Consider the following 19,305-nt stretch of genomic DNA (forward strand, 5'->3'; position numbering starts at 1 on the left):
GAGTGTGGGTGTTATATATGGGTAGAGAAACACATGGTGCTATATAAAGTGTGGGTCTGTTGTGGACCAAACAATGCTCACTGGGACATGTTCAAGTCACAGGGTCTTTACTTTCACACTACTGATTAAACAGCAAAAAAGGGAGCAAAATCAAGACGAATACCCATGCAGGTGTCACTGCTACACAACACAAATCACAGGTCAGATAACATACATTAAAGGGGATATTGCAAGCATGAGGGGAAAAAAACAAAAAAACATGATCTCACAGGCCGCGAGCTGGAAGAACTGTAGCGGCGACTGCCACTGGTAACACCCTCATCGTACAAAGAGCTCTGCTAGTAAAGAACAGACAGTGAGCAGGTTAGGGAAGTGGAGGATATAGCGATTAAAAATAAGGTAGACTAGACAGAGAAAGGAAGGGAAGCAGTAGCACATATATTAAGATCATGAAAAATTGATGAAAGAGAAGAGGAACAGCAAGATACATAGAAAAGAAAGAGTATTACTGAGCGTAGGATACCCAAGATTAGACCCACCCTCTGAGATCTGGAAGGCAAAGTGCTGCAGGTGAGTAAGGAGGGCTGCAAAGAAAACAGAGAGGTTATTATAGGAAGCTATGAAGAGCAGATATGATCTCTGGTCTGGTTTTTCACAATTTAGGAAGCTCATACTTCCATATCTGCCACAACCGAATGTAGTTCAAAGTATTAAAATGCAGGAGAGAGAGACTGTGTCATCTTGGCTATTTACCACTCACAATGTTCCCATTGTCTGGAACTACCCTAAGGACTTCTCTGGCATTTTATACATGAACAACAAGGCTACAAGCTTAAACCAGAGGTAAAATAAAGACAAGCAGTGAAAGAAGAAAAGGGAAAGACAGACCCGGCTTCCATTGTGCAGAGGCTGCTGAGATTTTGAGTTCAGTGTAGAGCCAGTGTCAGAGTAATATGTGTTCTGTTCAGGGAGAGAAGAAGAATCAGCACAAAAAGGGTTAACACAACCTTTAATTGTACTTTAAATCCCACAATAAAATGATTGTTATTTAAACGGACATGAAACTCAGCATTCTTCTTTCATGATTCAGACAACAGGGCACACAATGTTAAACATCTTTCCAATTTACTTTTATTATTTAATTTGCTTTATTCTCTTGGTATCTTTTGATTAACAAGCTAGCTGAACACATGAGGTGAGCCAATGAAAATAGGTGTATATGTAGCCAGAAAAATAAGGTGTATATGCAGCCACTAATCATTGCTGCCCCTGAGACTACCTAAGTATGCTTTTCAACCAAGGATACTAACAGAATGAAGCAAATTACATAATGGAAGTAAATTGAAAAGTTGTTTAAAATTGCATGTTGTATCTGAATCATGAAAGGTTACGTTTGACTATACTGTCCCTTTAATTAAAAAAAAAAAATCAAGTATATAAACTTATAAATTACACCCTTAGAAATAAATAAAGGAATCCTGTTTCTAGAGGTGTCTGACACAGTATGAACAAGGTCTCCTGAATCTGTGCAGTGTCTGATTTATTTTTGATTAAAGGAATATTTAACAGTACATGATCGGAATATAAAATCTTTAATTGCATGTAGTTAAAAAAAAAATATATATATATATATATATATATATATAAATTGCAATATATTTTCATTATGTATTTTGACAACTTTTCTATTATTAAGTAATGGATGTTGCAATCTTTGAACTTATGTTTTCCCGCTTTTCTTTTTTCAATGCTGATGACAGGAATTAGGAAGTTAGAGCTAGTCATACAAAGGGAATACAAGAAAGCGTGCAAATAAGGATGTGTGAAACATAGGATTAATGTAATTATCTAACAGGGTTTCCACACAACCTTGTTTGCACAGTATCTTTTATTGTCTGTTTTATATCTGTCTTCACCAAAAGAGAGATATAACAGGGGTTTAAAATTCAAACACAGAGGCATCCATTACTTTATATAAACTAAACCTTTACATATATATATATATATTTTTTAATTATATAAGTTGTTTAAATATGATGTATCTACATATTATTCGAAGGCTAATCTTTGCTTTCAATACATAATTATGTCTAGCATTCATGTATGGTTTAATATCCCTTTAACTGATAGAATGCTAAAGCAAACCTTTGACACCTAAAAGCTGACTGGAGGGTTTTCTATGTGAGATTAACTGGAATATTAGACATGGTTAGGTTCTTGTCTCTTGTTGTAAGTGTAGGAAAATATACTGCAGGAACAAGACTGATTTTACTGCACGTCTGAAGTCAGACTATATTCTGAGTTATAGGATACTAACAAATGTCTAACATAAATTCACATCCCTGGTAAATGATATTTAAAGTGAAGGTCAATTTGGACGAATTAGTGCCCGGTTTTTAATAATCCTATTAAAAACAAGGGCACTTTAATTAATCAGAATTGACATTTCAAGCGTTTTATTCAAAAACTTACCTTTTAATCCTGAAAGCTGCTGCATCGATTCCCCCGGCCGTCGGAAGCCTCTGCTTACGTCAGAAATGATGAATCTGGCTTCCTCCAATCACGACATTCCCCCGGGGGGGATCATGGCCTGAGGAAACGCTGTGATTGGATGAAGCCAGATTCGTCATTATCGACCCGGAAAGAGGGCTTGCGACGGGTAGGGGAAGTACTGCAGTGGCTCTCAGGATTAAAAGGTAAGTTTTTGAAGAAAACGCTTGAAATGTCAATTTTGATGAATTAAAGTGCCCTTGTTTTTAATAGGATTATTAAAAACCAGACACTAATTTGTCAAAATTGACCTTCACTTTAATCAAGAAGATAGCTTGATAGATCTCAAAATAAGGGACTGTCCCTCTCAAATAGGGACAGTTGTGAGGTATGCTTGGTGAATACATAGAAACATCGAATTTAAAACAGGCCTCAAATTTGCATCTTACTTGAACATGATTAAACTCCCTCAGTCTGTACAGAGTGCTTAGAATCTTTATTGCCCTGATTTTTGTATCAGTATTAGCTTCTTTTAATTATAGCTGTGATATTTAATTAAATCTATCCTGCCCATTAACCAGGGTCAGGTTTGTAAATACAAAGGGCCAGATTACAAGTTGAGCACTAAATATTGCTTACGCTAAAGCAATAATTGCGCTCAACTGAGTAAGACCAGTGCATGCTAATGTGCGCTGGTATTACAAGTGAGCTGCAATGCGAACTCACTGCACAGAAGCATTGTGCTCATGAGTTAGCGCTGCCATAGGCTCCAATGGGAGCCTCGTTCTCATGCCATGAGACACGGCATAAGATCTAGCGCAGCGAAGGGGATAAGTGATGCAGTAAATATCAATACATATTTATGTCTTAATGTGTGTATATACACTTATTAACAGATAAATATGTATATATATATATATATATATATATATATATATATATATATATGTAGTATATATACACATACACACACACACACACACACACACACAGTATATTTACAGGGAGCATACAGTTTCCATAGACCGCTATGAAATGACAGTTTTCAATCCCGGTTTTAATAAAAGACTCTTTATTTTGGGGGCAATTGGGGCACTTTTAGAAAATGAACTAGCTCATGGTAGCAATAACCAGTGACTGGTAATGGCTGGTTATTTATTGCACTCCTGCAAATGGTCAGATTTGTCGGTTTGTGTGCGCACGATAAATTAGTGCTCCACTTGTAATCTAGCCCAAAATGTGCTGTGGCATGGAGATTTCACAAAACTTGGGGAAAGTTTTACAAAATCACAAAACCATTTTCACAGTGCACTAATAAATATGGTTAGGGTATACCTTTAAAGTGATGGTAAACTTTTCTTTTTGTATACACAGAATGTTAAGAGATATATTAGATGGTTATAATTCTTCAGTTGCAATGAAGATGTGCTTTAACTTACTTTTAATGTAACACTGAAATTAAAGGCACAGTCTAGTCAAAATTAAACATTCATGATTCAGATAGGGCATGCGATTTTAAACAACTTTCCAATTGACTTATCATTAAATCTGCTTTGTTTATTGGTGGTATTTTTGAAAAGCTAAACCTAGCTAGGCTCAAACTGACTTCTAAACCATTGAAAATCACCTCTTAGCTCAGAGCATTTTGAAAGTTTTCACAGTTGGACAGTACTAGTTCATGTGTGTCATATAGATTACATTATGCTCACTCCCATGGAGTTATTTAGGAGTCTGCACTGATTGGTTAAACTGCATGATAAGGGGGCAGTCTGCAGTGACTTAGATACAAGCTAATCACAGAGGTAAAACATATATTAATGTAACAGTGTTGGTTATGCAAAACTGGGGAATGGGTAATAAAGGGATGATCTATCTTTTTAAACAATAAAAATTCTGTTGTAGACTGTCCCTTTAAATTACCCCGCACTCTGGCCACCTACCCACTTCAAAAGTATTTTTTTTTGTGAGCCAACGGTTTGAACTGTTCTCCAATCAGCATTCTAGCCATATGGTACTCACAAAATTTATTTTTGTAGCTAGAGCACCAATTGGAGAACAGTTCAAACCGTTAGCTCAAAAATAAATAAATTATATTTTTGAAGTGGGCGGCCGGAGCACCAGGTATTCAGCACTACATTAAAAAGGAAGTTATATTGTATCTTCATTACAACTGATTCAACTCTGTTTATACAAAGGGAAAAGTTTACCATCACTTTAATAAATTAAATTGTGTTCTATTAAGTGCATGACTACACACCCCAAGGCCTTGTCTACAGTCATATTACCTTATATCCACTTCTGAGAGGATTACTGAACTATCCTAATCGCACAGATTAACAGTAATTAGGCAATTCTGGAGATACAAGAATTGTCTGAACTATCCAATTTGTCCATTTTCTGTTCTGTAATAAGTGTCACAAGTGCAAAAACTGCATGGTGACTTCACTGAAGGAAAGCCTAGCTATGTTTGCTGTATGGCTACATATAGGTTCTCAATAGGAATAAAGCTGAATTTGGTTTTATGGAAATGTGCAATAGTCAAAAATCCTCTTCAAATTCATGATTTGAATGATGGTTTGTCCTTTCTTTCTTTAAAATACACTGAATGATAACACATCTTCCTCCAACCTATATTTTAAAAGCACTGCAATCTGATAGTTAATTAAAAAACCCTTATCGATGGATCTGGCAAATGGCATCATCACATTCTCAAATTATGCTGATTTGCAGTGCGGTAGGTCAGGAGTGTGCACGCCAACACACAAACATGCTTGAATGCTCATACACAATGATGTCTGTTCACTTGGGGAAGAGTTAAATAATAATCACTCTCCATGCACAGTAAATAGCTATGAGCAAGAAGTCTAAAATAGATTGCACCATACATCTCTGTGCTCTCCCGATTTTCACTCAAGAACAAGGTATTTTCAATTAAATTACAGACAGGCTACAGCTTTATTTCTTATTTATTTACTTTTTTAATGGCAAACAGATGGATTAAAAAAAATAAATACATGTTGAGCAAGATAATTAACATATCTGCAGATTTGTATCTATCGAAAAACATGATTTTCTTGCATGAAACGCAAAATATGTATTCTGCATTTCAGATAGTGCATACCAAATTACTTATATTATCAAATGTGCTTCATTATATAGGTAGCCTTGTTTATGGTGCAGCAATGTACTACTGGGAGCTAGCTAAATACATATGAAGAGCCATTGACAAAAGGCATATGTTCAGCCACCAATCACCATCTACTTCCCAGTAGTGCACTGCTGATCCTGAGCCTACCTAGGTATGTTTTTTTTCACAAAGGCTTCCAAAAGAACAAAACAAATTAGCTAGTATAAGTAACTTGGAAAGTTGTTAAAAATTCAATGCTCTATCTGAATCCTGAAAGTTTAATTGAGACTTTACTGTCCATTTAAATACTAGCAGTTTGCTCCCATGTGTAACAGGTTTTTGTGCACTGCAGCAGAACAATAGTGAGCTCTGGTTTTAAGCAATTAGGAAGTTGTGTAACACCTATGAGTGTTTACTGCAAGATCAGCCAGAGAAGAAGGGATGGTGCTATACAGAAAACCAGAATAAAACAAACAAGTATTTCTGATTCTGTTATAAAGAGCCGGTATGACGATAATAGATCAGTAAAGCTATTTACCATTGTCATCAATTCCACTTTGTATTCCTTAAACATTTAGGTAGGGCTCATCTCTCAAACCTCAAAAATTATTTTTGATACCTCAAGAATAAAGCCTTGGTAATTACAGCATTATCCAGCCCCAGACTTTACAATCCATAAAAGGGCAGCCCATGAATACCTGAACAACCTAGAGACCAGATACAGGAAGAGCAGCAAGAATTACTATGCAACCAGTCAGAGAGATTTGCAACTCCAAGCATTAAAGAAAATGTACAAAGCAGGCAATACTGCAAAAGCCACAATCACATTAGTACAGACTACAGCCCAGTCAGTATAAAAGAGAATATTTTTATTTTAGTTATTTACAGCTCCATAATCCAAGAATGTTCAGCTTTAGTAATAATTAGCAGCAGCTCTAGCTTTGCGCAACATTAAATGCCTGTTATAAGGCTTATAGGCCACATGCTCTTCAAACCAAGACGGCACGCATAGAACTAACCAGCACCTCATCTCTGGGGGGTCCCCGTGAGGTCTCCCCACTGCCCGTTGAACTCTGAGAGCAAAAGAAAAAATTCATAATTCACATATATGCACTTAAACAAGTTGTGTCAGTGACTTTGTAAAAAATGCAAAAAGCAGCAGAACGAATCAAAAAAGAAAATTATTTTTTATTAGTACAGAGAAAAAAAAAGCCCCCACAAACTTTTAGGAACAATCCCTTAAAGGGACATGAAACCCACATTTTTTCTTTCATGATTTAGAAAGAGAATGCAATTTTAAACATCTTTCTAATTTACTTCTATTATCTAATTTGTTTTATTCTCTTGATATTCTTTGCTGAAAAGCATATCTAGATATGCTCAGTAGCTGCTGATTGGTTGCTGCACATAGAAGCCTCATGTGATTGGCTCACCCATGTGCATTGCTTTTTCTTCAACTAAGGATATCTAAAAAATGAAGCAAAATAAATAATAGAAGTAAATTGTAATGTTTAAATTTGTATGTTCCATCTGAATCATGAAAGAAAGATTTTGTGATGTTGTTTAAATTTGTATGTTCCATCTGAATCATGAAAGAAAGATTTTGGGTTTAGTGACCCTTTAATCATGTGAACACTGTGCTGCTGTTTTTTGCATTTGTGGGATTGTGTTTGAGTGACTCCCTCCTGGAAGCTTGCACTGTCTGCTGTTTGTCAGTGACTTTGTACCTACTCAATTTATGCAGGTATGCCTAGAAAACACTTTGCTAGGCAACAGAAACACATTAAAATATACAAACCCTTCCTTTACTGGTTAATATGAAAAAAACATATAGCCTACCCATAGAGTAATAATCTAAGGTATAACATGCCCTGCTACAGCTGGGTATTGAGGATCTCCTACCATTGAGCTTTAGAACAAACCTAGAGGCCGTCTTAACAGTACTGCAACACCTGTGTCACTTGCTGGCATTACAGTAGAACAGGTTTTTGAGCTGGGTCTGTGTAGGGTGTCCCTTCTGAAGATATAAATTGCATAGAATTCCTAGCCACCCACCTAGTTCGGCTTCCCATTCCTCCTATTGGTAAAACTAAACCACATGTCAAACTCAACCATGACCAATGTTATCTCACACAGCTGATCTACTAACCCTGCTGGACTTTTTATATTGAGAGATCCCCAGCAATTCATCCTCATAACCATTGGTCTGTTAAAAGAAAAAGAAAAGAAGAAGATGAAGAGTGCTGGGTCACATATGAACCACATATTTACACACCGGTAAACACACACACCAATAGCACTATGTGCATGAGACAAGGGGTAGAGCTCATGTTACAACACATATATCAGCACCAAACCTGGCATTCTGTACATGTGGTCACATACTTTGTTCACAATATTGGTTAAGCTTGTGTGCATTATTCCAATAAAGGGAACAAGTATACAGTTTAAGTGTAATTTAAGTTATTAAAACATGCAATTTGTGCTCCTCTAAAAAGAAGCACCGTTTACTACATTGTTTTGGGTAAAGCCTACTGAGCTACATTGTGTGTTGTATGGTAATGTGCTTTGAGAAATTAATAAGGATTATTGGAGTAAAAATGTTTTAGTGCATGTAGCCTGTTCAGGGATGCCCTGACATTTTTTTTTAATTCAGTCAAAATAGTTATTCCTATTGTGAATCTGTTAATTCCCTTGCAGCACAGAACAAAAGTGAGGTATAGTCATTAGGTCATACCACAGTTCCATTGAAGCTTACTGTGCAACTTACACAAACTGGGGCCTCATGTGACACAGATTGGCAGATCATACCCACATGAGTGCTGTGCTCTAGTTGTGCAAGCTGTACTGAACAAACACACTTAGCAGAAGCCATGTATATCAAATCAAATGTAAATCCATAAAGGAACGTGAATGGTTACCCGTAGGCTGCTCCGGCTCCCCACAGACATAACTTCATCTTCATCTGAAGCCTTTTGCCAAAAGACGGTGACAACAAACAGAAAGACAGAAAAGTAAAAGCATTCAGAACGGTAGTGCGCAAGGTTGAACTCCACTAAACAGCAAAAACTCAACATAAGTGTATGAATTTTACTAGTTGTGGAAATGTGTGTGGTTCCCATTCTTCTGCCTCCCTTAAAAAAACATAATGTATGCTTACCTGATAAATTTATTTCCCTTGTAGTGTATCCAGTCCACGGATCATCCATTACTTATGGGATATTCTCCTTCCCAACAGGAAGTTGCAAGAGTTCACCCACAGCAGAGCTGCTATATAGCTCCTCCCCTAACTGCCATATCCAGTCATTCGACCGAAAACATGCAGAGAAAGGAAAAACCATAGGGTGCAGTGGTGACTGTAGTTTAAATGAAAAAATTACCTGCCTTAAAATGACAGGGCGGGCCATGGACTGGATACACTACAAGAGAAATAAATTTATCAGGTAAGCATAAATTATGTTTTCTCTTGTTAAGTGTATCCAGTCCACGGATCATCCATTACTTATGGGATACCAATACCAAAGCTAAAGTACACGGATGAAGGGAGGGACAAGGCAGGTACTTAAACAGAAGGTACCACTGCCTGAAAAAAAAAATCCTTTCTCCCAAAAATAGCCTCCGAAGAAGCAAGGTATGAAGCGCAGACCAAGACGCCGTCTTGTAAATCTGTTCAACAGAAGCCTCATTTCAAAAAGGCCCAAGTGAAAGCCACAGCTCTAGTAGAATGAGCTGTAATCCCTTCAGGAGGCTGCTGTCCAGCAGTCTCATAAGCTAAACGAATTATGCTTTTAACCAAAAAGAAAGAGAGGTTGCTGAAGTCTTTTGACCTCTCCTCTGTCCAGAGTAGACAACAAACAAGTAAATGTTTGATGAAAATCTGAAGTAGCTTGTAAGTAAAACTTTAAAGCACGAACCACGTCCAAATTGTGTAATAGACGTTCCATCTTTGAAGAAGGATTAGGATACAAGAATGGAACAACACTCTCTTGAGTGATATTCTTGTTAGATACCACCTTAGGTAAAAAACCCAGTTTTGATACGCAGGACTACCTTATCCGTACGGAGGACCAGATAAGGAGAATCACATTGTAAAGCAGATAACTCGGAGACTCTACGAGCCGAGGAAATATCTACCAAAAAGGAACTTTCCAAGATAAAAAGTTTGATATCTATAGAATGAAGAGGTTCAAACGGAACTCCTTGAAGAACCTTAATAATCAGGTTTAAGCTCCATGGCGGAGCAACAGGTTTAGACACAGGCTTGGTTCTAAACAAAGCCTGACAAAATGCCTGAACGTCTGGAGTATCTGCCAGACGCTTGTGCAAAAGAATAGACAGAGTAGGAATCTGTCCTTTTAAGGAACTAGCTGACAACCCTTTTCTCAAAATCATCTTAGAGAAAAGATAGTATCCTGGGAATCCTGACTTTACTCCATGAGTAACCCTTGGATTCATATCAATAAGATATTTATGCTATATCTATGTTAAATTTTCCTAGTGACAGGCTTTCATGCCTGTATTAAGGTATCAATGACTGACTCGGAGAAGCCATGCTTTGATAACATCAAGTGTTCAGTCTCCAGGCAGTCCATCTCAGAGAAGTTTAATTTAGATGGTTGAAAGGACCCTGAGGTAGAGGGTCCTGTCTCAGAAGCAGAGACCATGATGGAAAAAATGACATGTCCACCAAATCTGCATACCAGGTCCTGCGTGGCCACGCAGGCGCTGTTAAAAACACCAAAGCACTCTTCTGCTTGATCTTGTGCAAAGACCTCCGGAGGGAATTCCCACTTCCCCAGGAGAAAAGTCTGACGACTTAGAAAATCCACCTCCCAGTTCTCAACACCTGGGATATGGAGAGCTGATAGACAAGAGAAAGTCTCTGTCCAGTGAATTATTTTAAGACTTCTAACCTCGCTAGGGAACTTCTGTTCCCCCTTGATGGTTGATGTAAGCCACAGTCGTGATATTGTCCGACTGAATCTGATGTACCTCAGAGTTGCTAACTGAGGCCAAGCCTGAAGAGCATGGAATATTGCTCCCAGTTCCAGAATATTTATTAGAAGGAGGGTCTCCTCCTGAGTCCACTATCCCTGAGTCTTCAGGGAGTCCCAGACTGTATCCCAACCTAAAAGGCTGGCATCTGTTGTAACAACTGTCCCATCTGACCTGCGGAAGGTCATACCCTTGGACAGATGGACCCAAGATAGCCACTAGAGAAGAGAATCTCTGGCCTCTTGGTCCAAATTTAAGAAGGGGACAATCTGTGTAATCCCTGTTCCATTGACTGAGCCTGCATAGTTGCAGCGGTGTGAAATGTAGGCGTGCAAACGGTACTATGTCCCTTGCCGCTACCATTAGGCCGATTACATTCATGTACCGAGCCACCGAAGGGCGCGGATGGAATGAAGAACACGGCAGTAATTTAGAAACTTTGACAACCTGGACTCCGTCAGGTAAATTTTCATTTCTGCAGAATCTATCAGAGTCCCTAGGAAGGAAACCCTTGAGATTGGGGATAGAGAACTCTTTCCTTGCTCACTTTCCACCCCTGCGATCTCAGAAATGCCAGTACTACATCCGTATGAGACTTGGCAATTTGGATGTTCGACGCCTAAATAAGGGGCCAATTCTATGCCCCGCGGCCTAAGGACCGCCAAAGCGACCCCAGAACCTCCATAAAGATTCTTGGGGCTGTAGTTAACCCAAAGGAAAGAGCAACAAACTGGTAATGCCTGTCTAGAAAGGCAAACCTGAAAAACGATGGTGATCCTTATGCATCGTTATGCGAGGATAAGCATCCTTCAAATCCATTGTAGTCCTCTATTGACTCTCCTGGATCATAGTTAAGATGGTACGAATAGTTTCCATCTTAAATGATGGAATTCTAAGGAATTTGTTTAAGATCTTTAAATCCCAAATAGGTCTGAAGGTTCCCTCTCCTTGGGAACCACAAACAGATTTGAGAAAAACTCTGTCCCTGTTCCTGTCTTGGAACTGGATGGGTCTCGTACACAATGTAAGAATGCCTCTTTCTTTATCTGGTGTGCAGATAATTGTGAAAAGGTAAAATCTCCCCTTTTTCGGAGGGGAAGCTTTGAAATCCAGAAGATATCTCTGGGATATAATTTCCAATGCCCAGGGATCCTGGGCATCTCTTGCCCATGCCTGGGTGAAAAATGAAAGTCTGCCCCCTACAGGATCCGTTACCGGATAGGGGACCGTTCCTTCATGCTGTCTAAGAGGCAGCAGCAGGCTCCTTGGCCTGCTTAACTTTGTTCCAGGTCCGGTTGTCTCCAGACCGTCATGGACTGAGCAAAAGTTCCCTCTTGATTTGCCTTAGAGGAAGTTGATGCCACACCTGCCTTGAAGTTTCGAAAGGCACGAAAATTTGACTTTTTTGGCCCTTGATTTGGACCTGTCCTGAGGAAGGGCATGACCTTTTCCTCCAGTGATATTAGCAATGATCTCCTTCAAACCAGGCCCTAATAGGGCCTGCCCCTTGAAGGGAAGTTAAGTAGCCTATTTATTAAAGTCACGACAGCTGGCCATGATATAAGCCATAGCGCTCTGCGCGCCAGTATAGTAAAAACAGAATTCTTAGCCGTTAGTTTAGTCAAATGAACAAAGGCATCAGAAACAAAGGAATTGGCTAGCTTAAGTGCTCTAAGCTTGACAAGTATATTCATCCAATGGAGTCGCTACCTGTAAAGCCTCATCCAGAGACTCCAACCAGAACGCTGCAGCAGCAGTGACAGGAGCAATGCATGCAAGGGCTGCAGGATAAAACCTTGTTGAATAAACATTTTCCTAAGGTAACCCTCTAATTTTTTATCCATTGGATCTAAAAAAGCACAACTGTCCTCGACAGGGATAGTGGTACGCTTAGCTAGAGTAGAAACTCTTCTCTCCACCTTAGGAACTGTCTGCCATAAGTCCCGTGTGGTGGCATCTGTTAGAAACATTTTTCTAAAAATAGGAGGGGAAGAGAACGGCACACCTGGTCTATCCCATTCCTTATTAATAATTTCTGTAAACCTCTTTAGGTATTGGAAAAACATCAGTACACACCGGCACTGCATAGTATTTATTCAGTCTACACAATTTCTCTGGCACTGTGATTGTAACACAGTCATTCAGAGCCGCTAAAACCTCCCTGAGCAACAAATGGAGGATCTCAAACATAAATTTTAAATGTAGAAATATCGGAATCAGGTTAAATCATCTTCCCTGAGTCAAAAATATCACCCACAGACTGAAGCTCCCCTCAGCTTCTGCATATTGTGAGGCAGTATCAGACATGGTTCTTGACGCATCTGTATGCTCTGTATCTACCCCCAGAGCTATCTTGCTTTGCTTTAATTTCAGGTAGTCTGACTAATACCGCTGCCAGAGTATTATTCATAACTTTCGCCATGTCTTGTAAAATAAACGCTATGAGCGCCCTTGATGTACTTGCGCCATTTGAGCGTGAGTCCCTGAAGCGGGAGTCGAAGAGTCTGACACGTGGGGAGAGTTAGTCGGCATAACTTCCCCCTTGACAGAATCCTCTGGTAAAATAAACGCTATGGGCGCCCTTGATGTACTTGGCGCCATTTGAGCGTGAGTCCCTGAAGCGGGAGTCAAAGGGTCTGACACGTGGGGAGAGTTAGTTGGCATAACTTCCCCCTCGACAGAATCCTCTGATGATAATGTTTTTAAAGACAAAAAAATGATCTTTATTGCTTAACATGAAATCAGTACATCTGGTACACATTCTAAGATGGGGTTCCACCATGGCTTTTAAACATAATGAACAAGGAGCTTCCTCTATGTCAGACATGTTTTTACAGACTAGTAATGAGACTAGTAAGCTTGGAAAACACTTTAAATCAAGTTAACAAGCAAATATAAAAAATGTTACTGTGCCTTTAAGAGAAACAAATTTTGTCAAAGTTTGAAAAACAGTGAAAAAAGGCAGTAAATCAAACGAAATTTTTACAGTATATGTAATAAGTTAACAGAGCACCCACTTGCAAATGGATGATTAACCCCTTAATACAAAAAACGGATCAAAAAAACGACAGACGTTTTTTAACAGACACAACAAAACTGCCACAGCTATGCTGTGTATTACCTTCCCTATAAACGATTTTGGAAGCCTTTTTAGCCCTTTAGAGATATCCTGTAGTATTCATGGGACTGCTGAGGGAAGCTGGATGATTCATTTTGTAATTTTAACGGCGCAAAAAAGCGCTAAAATAGGCCCCTCCCACTCATATTACAACAGTGGAAGCCTCAGGAAAACTCTTTCTAAGCAAAATTTAAGCCAGCCATGTGGAAAAAACTAGGCCCCAATAAGTTTTATCACCAAACATATATAAAAAACTATTAAACATGCCAGCAAACGTTTTAAATTGCACTTTTATAAGAGTATGTATCTCTATTAATAAGCCTGATACCAGTCGCTATCACTGCATTTAAGGCTTTACTTACATTACTCCGGTATCAGCAGCATTTTCTAGCAAATTCCATCCCTAGAAAAATATTAACTGCACATACCTTATTGCAGGAAAACCTGCACGCCATTCCCCCTCTGAAGTCACCTCACTCCTCAGAATATGTGAGAACAGCAATGGATCTTAGTTACTCCTGCTAAGATCATAGAAAACGCAGGCAGATTCTTCTTCTAAATACTGCCTGAGATAAACAGTACACTCCGGTACCATTTAAAAATAATAAACTTTTGATTGAAGAAATAAACTAAGTATAAAACACCACACTCCTCTTACGACCTCCATCTATGTTGAGAGTTGCAAGAGAATGACTGGATATGGCAGTTAGGGGAGGAGCTATATAGCAGCTCTGCTGTGGGTGAACTCTTGCAACTTCCTGTTGGGAAGGAGAATATCCCATAAGTAATGGATGATCCGTGGACTGGATACACTTAACAAGAGAAAAGAGATTTGCTGCTTTTTTTGGCTAATAATATTCTAGTCATTTGTATTATATGAATAATATCTTTTATACATAAAGCAACATTTTTAAGTAGAGCCTGTCCTAGACATTACAAGCAGCAGATGTTTTTATTTCCAGCATGAGGGTATTCTAATCCTTTAGAAAGATGTATCAAATTATTTAGGTAAAAACAAATTAAAAAAATACCATGAGCTTGAATGGTAAATTTTGTAGAAAAAAAGTCTCAATAAGTTTTTGTAAAGGATGGGAGCAAATCCCATAGGGAATAAGCTGGGAACTAAACTAAAATGCATGTTCTGAGGATGACTACTGTGAAGTCACTCAGTGGCGTCACTAGGGGGGTGTGGACAGCACCCGGTGACACCCTCCAATTTGTTGAAATTTTATTGAAATTCAAAGAAATACAATGTAGAGATGCAGTTGTGAACATTAGGGGGACTGGGGAAGATGTAGACACACTTAATTGTTTTGCCCCTTGAGCCTGCGCCGCAATTTCCACAAATAGTTTTCCCGACTGCTTTTGCTTGTTTGTACTATGCTCCTCCTCTGCCCAATTTTACAATGAATGTTGTGGGCGTCCGTGGGGCTTGCAAAGTTGCGCTGCTAGCCTAAACCTGCCTGTTCTCACTGATGTGTGGAGCCACTCACTGCTGTACTGTCTCTCTAAACGAAAACTGGGAAATCGTGAGGGGGATGCCTGGCACCTGACTGCATGACTGTCTGACACTGTCTCTAAAGTGAAGGAGCCACGTATGATGCCCACCAGACCGGTACGGTTACGGTACACTAAGTGCACACTGAAGAGGTAGGAGGGGAGGGCGGGTGTCTGGGTGTGGTTAGAGGTGATTGGCCATAAGAAGCGGTAGGCACGCGGCCCGGGGCTGTGCACTGACAGACTTGGAACAGAGTCAGAGAGCAGAATTTTCATAGTTTGCGCGCCTAAACCTTTTCTTTAGCGATTTATTTTTAGATTGCACTGTTTATCTTTCATTTGATATTCTGCTGAGCCAGGGAGCAGCTCTAGGCATGAGCTTTATAATTAATGCAGTGCAGTTTACATATTTTGTATGTGTGTGTTTCCGAGTGTGTTTTTATGTGTGTGTGCCTGTGTTTTTGTGTGTCTGCTTGCTGTCCATTGGAGAAGTTTGCCTTTTCTATGAAATCCTCTTCTTGCAGTAAAAAAAAAAAAAAAAAAAAAAAAAAAAAACACAACATTACTGGGGGGGGGGGGGGGTGTGACACCGACTCTAGTGACGCCACTGAAGTCACTGCTCTGGCCAGTATTTAGACATTACATACTAATGGATACTTTTTTCATGTTCACAGGTAGAGAAGCAAACTAACCTGGGGATTCCTGCGAGGTCTATTAGAGTATCTTTCACTGTCTTCCTAGAGATGCAGCACAAGAACAAGAAAAATACACTGAGCACCTAAGAGCATGATAATACCAACAAATAAGAGATAGGACAAAGGACAAGGGAATATAGAAAGAGTTAAATACGGGGGGGGGGGTTAAATAACATATGCTGTAGAGAGTAACAAAAGAAGGGACTATAATTAATAAAAGGACTATCCAGAGACCAGCATAACACATTAACCACTCTATCTTCACTCACAGTTTGGTGCCCATTTAAATCTGGCATAAATAAAACCAGCTGATACACAGTTGGAGGGAGATAATGGGGGAGAGATTCTAATGCCTAAGATAGGAAGAGTGGCAATTAGGCTCATACACACAAGGGCTGGGATGAGGTCAGGTATTAGAGGAGCAGCCTACCATCCATTGCTCAATGTCACCCCACTTGGTATCCAGGCCATAATATTTCTAGAGGAAAAAATATGAGACAGATCAAAGAGGCAAAGAAATAAAAATGTGTAAAGCTAATATATCAGCACACAGGTAGAAAATCTTTGTTAGAGGATTTCAGTTTTCTAAAATGGTTATGGGGTTTCACTCTCGGTAGGGAGCAGGCACTGAAGACAAAAGGATACAAGGTACACAGGCAGGAATAAGACAAGGATACAAGATAAGCAGGCAGGATGAAGACTACAGACAGGCAATCTAATAGACAGGTAGAGAGGTGAATATAGACAGGCAGAGAGGAAATACTGAGACAAGCCAAGGGGGGGGGGGACACAAGAGAAATAATTACCTTCTGAACCTGGTATATCTGCAAAAGTAAAAGCAAGGGGAGAAGGGTAGAGATGCAGAAATATGAGAAAACAAAGGCAACAGTTGCAAACACAATTAGAGAACCAACAGTTAATTCACTTATCTGGAGAAATAAGCAGCTTATATGGCAATGTAGTTGGTTAGAAAGAATGACAATCACAGTAGACCAAGTGCTTTGTGTGTGTGTGTGTGTGTGTGTGTGTGTCAGTGTGTGAGTGTGTGTGAGTGTGTGAGTGTGTGAGTGTGTGTGTGTGTGTGTGTCAGTGTGTGAGTGTGTGTGAGTGTGTCAATGTGTGAGTGTGTGTGAGTGTGTCAGTGTGTGTGTCAGTGAGTGTGTGTGTCAGTGAGTGTGTGTGTCTCGGACATTGCTTGTTTTATAGTGTTCGGCGTGGAGTAGAATGTTTTTAGCATATTTCATACACTCACTGGCCAAATTTGGTGGGGTTAAATCACTGCGTTTATGAGTTCTTAAATATATATTAATTTAGTTCCTTATAAAAATTTAAAAAAAAAAAAAAAAAAAAGTATAAAAAAAAGTTTAAAAAAAATATATTGCTTCTAAGTATAAATCAACAACATAAATGATTATTTACAATTGTACACCTGCTTGGGAAACAGTAGAAAATATCATTAAACTATTAACATGTAATTAAAAGTGTCACCTCAATTTAATTAAAGGGACATAAAACAGGTTAAGATCTTTGCATATCCTAAAAGGGTTAATTAATTAAAAATAGTTAGCATAATTTTTTTTTAAATTTTTTTTTAAATTTTTTTTTAAATTGCTGGCAAATGTTTTAAAATAATTTTCAAAAATAAGTATAATGAATTACATAGCTAAGCTGCCTGGAGAATCCAACTCCACCCCCTCCCCTTATCAGTGATTAGACATAGGCATTGTATTTCAACTGTGTTCACAGGTTCTAGGCATCTCCAGCAGATAATCGTTATACACTTTTGCATTCTACCAAAAACAACAATAGATATAGATACCACCATAGAAGGAAATTGTGGGAGGAGTTAGAGCTTTACAATTCAGAAACTTAAAATAAAGTGTTAATGGCGAGGCACTGCAGTATAAATTTGCAGGTAAAGTAATTAAAGTACATATTATTATATTTTGTCTCTATCCCAACTTGTTTTATGTCCCTTTAATATTGAGGGGTAAATAACAATCCTGTAGAAAAGCTTATCAAATTATTTATATACAAAAATCCCCATAGACTTTTAATGGTGAATTTAGCAGAAAAATCATTTGCTCAATACCGAAAAGTTTTATTTATTTCTTCCATGACCCTTAGAATAAGACCTTATAACATCACAGGTTTCTTTTCTTTCCACCTGTGTGTGAGGCGGACTCCTGCCAGTGTCCAATTCAAGTCAGAATAGCACATAGCTCTGGTTAAGGACAGGAGGAATTTGTAAAAGGATACAGGCAGGGCCTAGAGCTCACATTACATCTTGTGCTCTAAGAATTCAAGAAAATATAGGGAGCATGTGTTAAAATAACTGTGACACCTCTCCTAAGTACAGGAAGACACTCTGATGCACTGGATTAAAACACACAACAGATATAGAATTCAGAAATGTAACATTACAAGTGACATAAATTCAGACAGATTACACAAAAAAAAAAAAAAAAATACTTATATTATCCAATTAATTTCTTTCTCTTGCTCTACTTGGTTTTAACATGGTCTCTTTCCATAACAGCATACTTAAAGGGACATAATACTCATATGCTAAATCACTTGAAATTGATGCAGTATAGCTGTAAAAAGCTGACAGGAAAATATCACCTGAGCATCTCTATGTAAAAAAGGAAGATATTTTACCTCACAATCTCCTCAGCTCAGCAGAGTAAGTTCTGTGTAAAAAGTTATACTTCACCTGCTCCCAGCTGCAGGTAAAAATAAAAAAAATGAAGAAATGAACAGCAGCCAATCAGCATCAGCATTGCTGAGGTCATGAACTCTTACTGTGATCTCATGAGATTTGACATAACTCTCATGAGATTTCATAGTAAGCTTCCTTTACCTGATTGGTGAAATAATATGAGAGTGCACGATGCTATTCCCTTCAGATGTCCCAGGACAGACATACTAAAATGCTGCTTAGAAATCCTTTACAATGGGAGGTGGCTACTGAGAAACTTTTGAGGTAAAATATCTTTCTTTTTTACATAGAGATGTTCAGGTGATATTTTCTAGTCAGCTTTTTACAGCTATGCTGCATCACTTTCAAGTGTTTAAACATTTGGGTATTATGGCCCTTTAAGTAGGATTAGAAGTATTTACAATTTACATGTATTGCACACTTTACAGGGAGTGCAGAATTATTAGGCAAATGAGTATTTTGACCACATCATCCTCTTTATGCATGTTGTCTTACTCCAAGCTGTATAGGCTCGAAAGCCTACTACCAATTAAGCATATTAGGTGATGTGCATCTCTGTAATGAGAAGGGGTGTGGTCTAATGACATCAACACCCTATATCAGGTGTGCATAATTATTAGGCAACTTCCTTTCCTTTGGCAAAATGGGTCAAAAGAAGGAC

The 19,305-nt window shown here is 38.7% G+C and overlaps 1 protein-coding gene across 19 annotated transcripts in view; it reads right to left on the minus strand.

The window, feature by feature from the left end:
• LRRFIP1 (LRR binding FLII interacting protein 1) overlaps positions 1 to 19,305 on the minus strand; it is a 244,359-nt gene that overhangs the window by 95,125 nt on the left and 129,929 nt on the right. For 8 of the 19 annotated variants that reach the window (XM_053698848.1, XM_053698840.1, XM_053698839.1 and 5 more), the window contains exons 3-11: positions 16,729 to 16,746; positions 16,353 to 16,400; positions 15,920 to 15,964; positions 8,539 to 8,589; positions 7,767 to 7,823; positions 6,637 to 6,690; positions 889 to 960; positions 540 to 584; positions 270 to 338 (exon numbers count right to left, since the gene is read on the minus strand). The exons of 2 other annotated variants lie outside the window; for them this stretch is intronic. In XM_053698848.1, the coding sequence (XP_053554823.1) occupies positions 270 to 338; positions 540 to 584; positions 889 to 960; positions 6,637 to 6,690; positions 7,767 to 7,823; positions 8,539 to 8,589; positions 15,920 to 15,964; positions 16,353 to 16,400; positions 16,729 to 16,746 (459 nt within the window). The remainder of the gene's footprint in view (positions 1 to 269; positions 339 to 539; positions 585 to 888; positions 961 to 6,636; positions 6,691 to 7,766; positions 7,824 to 8,538; positions 8,590 to 15,919; positions 15,965 to 16,352; positions 16,401 to 16,728; positions 16,747 to 19,305) is intronic. 9 more of the 19 variants (XM_053698838.1, XM_053698829.1, XM_053698841.1 and 6 more) reach the window with 7 other exon arrangements.

Source organism: Bombina bombina, chromosome 1, assembly GCF_027579735.1.
Source record: "Bombina bombina isolate aBomBom1 chromosome 1, aBomBom1.pri, whole genome shotgun sequence".
Taxonomy (NCBI): Eukaryota; Metazoa; Chordata; class Amphibia; order Anura; family Bombinatoridae; genus Bombina; species Bombina bombina.